The sequence below is a fragment of the Chaetura pelagica genome, unplaced genomic scaffold (genome assembly GCF_000747805.2).
Source record: "Chaetura pelagica isolate M959 unplaced genomic scaffold, ChaPel_1.0 scaffold962, whole genome shotgun sequence".
Lineage (NCBI taxonomy): Eukaryota > Metazoa > Chordata > Aves > Apodiformes > Apodidae > Chaetura > Chaetura pelagica.
Window position 1 is genome coordinate 805,824 of NW_009952479.1, and position 5,215 is coordinate 811,038.

At 62.8% G+C, this 5,215-nt stretch overlaps 2 protein-coding genes across 2 annotated transcripts in view; one reads left to right on the plus strand and one right to left on the minus strand.

Annotated features, from left to right (window-relative positions):
* Nucleotides 1–2,961, plus strand: part of TMC6 (transmembrane channel-like 6) — a 6,105-nt gene extending 3,144 nt beyond the window's left edge. The window contains exons 9-17 of the mRNA XM_010008682.1: nucleotides 77–249; nucleotides 388–469; nucleotides 828–925; nucleotides 1,053–1,148; nucleotides 1,372–1,447; nucleotides 1,693–1,826; nucleotides 2,318–2,494; nucleotides 2,676–2,754; nucleotides 2,890–2,961. Coding sequence (XP_010006984.1) covers nucleotides 77–249; nucleotides 388–469; nucleotides 828–925; nucleotides 1,053–1,148; nucleotides 1,372–1,447; nucleotides 1,693–1,826; nucleotides 2,318–2,494; nucleotides 2,676–2,754; nucleotides 2,890–2,961 — 987 coding nt within the window. The remainder of the gene's footprint in view (nucleotides 1–76; nucleotides 250–387; nucleotides 470–827; nucleotides 926–1,052; nucleotides 1,149–1,371; nucleotides 1,448–1,692; nucleotides 1,827–2,317; nucleotides 2,495–2,675; nucleotides 2,755–2,889) is intronic.
* A 1,567-nt stretch (nucleotides 2,962–4,528) lies between these two features.
* ARL16 (ADP-ribosylation factor-like 16) lies at nucleotides 4,529–5,214 on the minus strand (the record flags this gene model as incomplete). Its single annotated transcript, XM_010008683.1, has 3 exons — nucleotides 4,529–4,700; nucleotides 4,925–5,040; nucleotides 5,140–5,214. Coding segments are annotated over 3 exons (363 nt in total), but the record flags the coding sequence as incomplete, so codon positions are not given.
* Nucleotide 5,215: the final 1 nt, after the last annotated feature.

The following is a 5,215-nucleotide window of genomic DNA, read 5'->3' on the forward strand; positions in this document are numbered from 1 at the left end:
TGGTGCTGGCATTTGCTTCCCTGCTGAAGGTCATGGGGCCGCTGGCAGACGCGCTCACCCTGGTCCCACTCACCAGGTTCAGGACCAGCAGGTGCGGGGCAGCAGCCAGCAGCAGCAGGAAGCCATCCTGCTAGTCCTGCCCCTCGTCGTGTCACTCCTCAATGTGCTGATGCCCCACTTGTACAACTTGCTGGCCATGTGGGAGAAGCAAGATTCGCCCGCCGTGCAGGTCTACGTGGCAATCTGCAGGTAGGATGGGTGGGGGGATCATCCCATGCCCCCACCTGCAGCCTGGGGGGAGGCTTTGGGGCTGGGCGCCCTGTCTGTGGGGCTCAGCCCCTTTGTGCCCAGGGCTCAGGGGCTCCTGGCCCTGCTCCCACTCTGTAGGAACCTCATTCTGAAGATGGCAGTCCTTGCTCTGCTCTGCCACCAGTGGCTCAGCCGGACAGTTGTCTGCTCGACAGCGGAGGTCAGCACTGCCACTCTGGGGCCAGGGGTCTGTGGGGGTCCATGTGAGGATGTGTGAGCCAGCTGGGCAACACTATCCAGACCATCCTTTGCCCAGGGAGCACAAAGCAATGCCAGGGCTGCTGTCCCAGCACCAGCAGGGACAAAGGTCTGCTGGTAGCACCACAGGCACCATCTTTTACTTTGCCTGGGGAGAGGGGGGCAACAGCCAGACACCCCGAATGTGGGGTGACTGGGGAAAGTGGTGCAGGGGAAGAAAACGTCCCACAGCCCCTCACACCTCATGGGGGCCATGGTAGAGTCCTGTGGGAGGAGAGGCCTCATTGCCTGCTCAGTGCCACTGTTGCTTGTCTCCCTAGTGCTGGGAGACATGTGTGGGGCAGGACTTGTATCGCTTTGTGGTGATGGACTTCATATTCACCCTGCTGGACACGCTCTTTGGGGAGCTCGTCTGGAGGTAACGTGTCTCGGGAGGGGTTCCCTAGGTGGCAATGCCCCTGGGCTCTGCCACCATCTGAGGGGCAAGATGGGGTGCTGGGCATCCCACCCAGCCACAGTGGGAGCAGAGCTCTGCTACTTCTCAGGCTGATCCTGGAGAAGAGGCTGAAGAAGAAGCAGAGGCCCGAGTTCGACATCGCCCGGAATGTGCTGGAACTGATCTACGGGCAGACCCTGACCTGGTGAGACATCTGCCTGGCATGGCTCTGCAAACACCTCATGGTCCCCTGGGAGCCCCACAGCTGGCAGGGACTGGGCACGGGGAGTAGCACATTTCACCGAGGGGGGTCCTGGGAGACCCCCATCCTGGCAGTCCCAGCTGGTGTTGGTGCCTGGACGCTGTGCCCTCCTCTGGCTCCCGTGGGCTCAGGTGCAGGACAAGCTCATCTTCTCTCTCTCTCCCAGGCTGGGCGTTCTCTTCGCACCGCTCCTGCCGGCCGTGCAGACACTGAAGCTGTTGCTGCTGTTCTATGTAAAAAAGGTGTGAGTCCCCCCTTCCCACATCCCGCAGGCATCCCCGCTGCGGGGCAGCCCGCGGTGACACCGACTCTGCCAGGGCTGCACCCTGCGGCCAGCAGCGCCCTTCCTGTGGGAGGGAGGGGGAATTGCTGGGGACAGGGTGTCCCCGAGCTTGCTTGGCTCCTAGTGAATGGGAAGGAGGGGTCAGCAGGGTGAGGGACTGCTCCCCAGGAGGTGGTGACACGAGGGCCTGCTCCCTGTCCACAGACCAGCCTGATGCAGAACTGCCAGTCCCCCAGCAAGCCCTGGCAAGCGTCTCACATGCGCACTGTCTTCATCACCCTGCTGTGCTTCCCGTTCTTCCTGGGAGCCGCCATCTTCCTCTCCTACACCATCTGGTCGTGAGTACCTGCCAGAGCACAGCTCAGAGCACAGAACTGCCTGGCAAAGGAGAGAGATTGGGGGTCACCATGCTTCCCAGCCCTGATGGCACATGGAGCTCATCGTGCCCAGCACAGGGCTGTGTGATGCTGCCCCAGGCAGGGAGGTGCTGTCCAGCTGCTGGTCACTGCACAGAGCACAGCACCAGCTGCCCTGTCCAGCTGCTGGTCACTGCACAGAGCACAGCACCAGCTGCCCTGTCCAGCTGCTGGTCACTGCACAGAGCACAGCACCAGCTGCCCTGTGCCCACTTCTCCGATGGTCTCAGATGTTCCTGATGCAGGACAAGGGGATAGGGACGTCTTTGTCCAGCTCCTGGGGATGACTGGGGCAGGCAAGCCTCAGTCTCTGGAAGGCTGGACATCTGGGGCTGGGCAGTGTCCTGGGCTGGGGACAGCAGCTGGCAGGGCTGCCTGTCTCTCTCACTGACCCCATCTCTCTGTCCACTCAGGGTGCGGCCATCGGAGACCTGTGGTCCCTTCCAGGGGCTGGAAACCATCTACAAGTCAGGGAACACCTGGGTGCAAGTGCTGGAGAAGTCCAGCCCAAACTTCTCCTGGTTCATCTGGGTCCACCAGCACCTGGTGGAGAACCCCTTTCTCCTGTTTTGTTTGTCTGGGGTCCTGCTGTGAGTATAGACCTGAGCCCGAGGCTGTACCCTACACTTTGAGAGTCCCACTGTCATGGCCCTAAGGGGGGGCTGGGAGCTGGGGTGTCACTCCAGAACCCTGCACCCCAGCCCGGTGCCAGGAGTGCAGCATCCCCTGGCTTCTCCAGCTGCTGCCATCCCATCCTGCCTTTCGTTGCAGAGCCGTGGTCTACTTCAACATCCAGGTGGTGAGAGGCCAGCAGAGGGTCATCCGCCTGCTGGAGGAGCAGATTGCCAACGTGCGTGAGCTCCGCCCCGGCCCTGCTCCAGCCCTGGCATCACCGGAGTTGGGCTCTAGCCCCAACACTGCAGCCACCTCAGATGTGCGATTGCACATCCCACAACTGCTCACTGCCACCTCTCTGCTGTTGCAGGAGGGGGAAGATAAAGTATTTCTCATTCAGAAGCTTCACTTCGCTTACGAGCAGAGAGAGAGACGCACCTGAGCCCCAGGTGAGGGACAGGGAGGGAGGCTGCTGGGTGCTTGGAGCCTGTATCTCTCCTTAATTCCAGGCTCCCCAGGAAGGAGTGGGACAGGACAGGACCCTGCTTGCTGACTGGCTGGATCCATCCTTTCTAAGCCATTGAGTTGCTGGAAGCAGTGGGACCATGCTGAGCTGGTGAAGATCCTCTCCTCTGGGTGGCTGCAGCCAAGGACCCAATGGGACATGTCACCTGGCAGCTCTGCAGGGACACTGTGGCACAGGGATGTTCATGCTTCCAGGTGGTTACTGCTGGCAGGGAACAGCTCTCCCTCCTGGAAACATCCCAGCCAGCCTGGAACCCTGCTATGAGGTGTTTTCAGAAGCCTTTAGGGACAGCAATTCTTTTGGGATGGAAAGAACCTGCAGCTACCTTTGCACTGCCCAGGAGCAGTAAGGCCAGAGCTGGGAGCTGCTGACTCCAACCCAGCTCCAGCCCCATGTCAGGCTCACCAGGAGAGTGGCTGGCTGGTACCTTCCCCTCGAAGGTCCTGCTGGCAGGACAGGCCCAGCACATTAAAGTGTGGCTGAGCAGGAGGATCCAACCAGTGTCTGGCCCTATCGGGCTGAAAGTGGGCAAGTGGTTGGGTGTACTGGTGTTGGGTTTTGTTAAGGGTGGTGGCTCAGCACGGGGGCCATGGCAGGGTGTGCTTGGGCCCCTCAGCACTGCTGGGCTGCATCTCGGGCTGTCCTGAGAAGAGCCCAGCTCAGCCTGTGCCACGGGAACAGGAACCACGGCCACCCTATAGCGAGTGGCCCGGGGAGGCACCATGGTGTGTCCACAGCCCTAGCACCACGAGCTGTGCTCCCCATGCCAGCAGCAGCCCTCAGCCCTGGAGAGCTGCTTGTTCCCAAGGCATGGCAGTGACAGACCCAGGGCAGGCTGTGCCAGGCCCAGGCACCCACTGGTGTCCCTATGACTTGGCACTGGGCGATGCAGCTCCCAGGGGGGCACTGCCCAGGCCATCAGCACGGCCAGACAAGAGTTATCTGTTACTGCACAGAACCAGCCCTGCTCTGAGCCCAGTGAGTGCCCAAGAGCAGCCACAGGCTGGCATTTGCTGCAGATCAGGGGAAACCCCCCAGCAAGACACCGTGCAGTTCCTGCCCTGGTTCCCTAACACCCACCCAAGTTTCCCGGTGTCTTTTTGCCTGTCCCCCCAGGTCACCCCGCTGTGCCTTGGCTGGTGCAGGGCCCGAAGGAGCCCCACATGCACTCGGTCCCAACCTGAAGCCGCTCCCTGCCCAGGCACTGCAGCAGCCCCCAGCCCCACTGCTGTCAGCACAGCGACCACCCTCCAGCCCTGAGGTGGCAGCACAGCCCCGGCCAGCCTGGCCTGGCCTCCAGGGCTCCTGCTCATCCCTCCCCCAAAGGCCGCAGTTCCCAAGCACAGGGCAGCCTCCAGATGGACAGAAAGGTGGCAGTTTTACTGTCAAGTCCCACAGGGTCCCAGGCCCCACTGCCAGCCCCACCGGGGGCAGCAGCTTCCTAGCCACCTCCCTCGTGATGGTCTCGCTGGGCAGGGCCAGCTCAGCGAGGGTCTCCCAGGGTGGCCTGGAGCCACTGCAGGACGCTGGCCAGGCCGGTGCCATCGCGGGCGCTGGTCTCCAGCATGGTGATGGGCTGCGTGGCACAGGAGACAACGTCCTGCATGCGGAACAGTGACTTCATCTCCGACAGAGACATGTAGCAGGGCAGGTCACTGTGGCCAGGAGAAGGGGGCTGCGTTAGCCCACCACAGCCTGGCACCACTGCTCTCCTGCCCGGCCCAGCCCCTGGCTCAGGGGTCTCTGTGAGCCCAGTCAGCCCAGAGAGCGTGGCAAAGCGTGACTTCCTCGGGCATCATCTGATGGAGGGGACACAGGAGCCACCGGAGACCCTGGGTGTGCACCCACGCCCCCACCCCCCGGCTGACCCCCTCCTCACATCTTATTGAAGAGGACGAGGACGGGCACAGAGGCGAGTGGCGCTGCGGAGAGGACGGAGAGGAGCTGGACACAGGACGAGGAGACCTGAGTGGGGTTGGCGGCGTCCACCACGAACTGCAGGGGAAGGGAGAGCAGCTGGAGCGCCGGGGTGTGCCGGGGGCACCGCTCCCCGGGGCAGGGCCGGGGCCCCGGTGCCCGCCCCGCGCTGCTCACCAGGAGCGCGCTGCACTCGCTGTAGTAGCTGGGCCAGATGGGGCCCATGCAGCCGCCCAGCTCCCGCACCGTCACC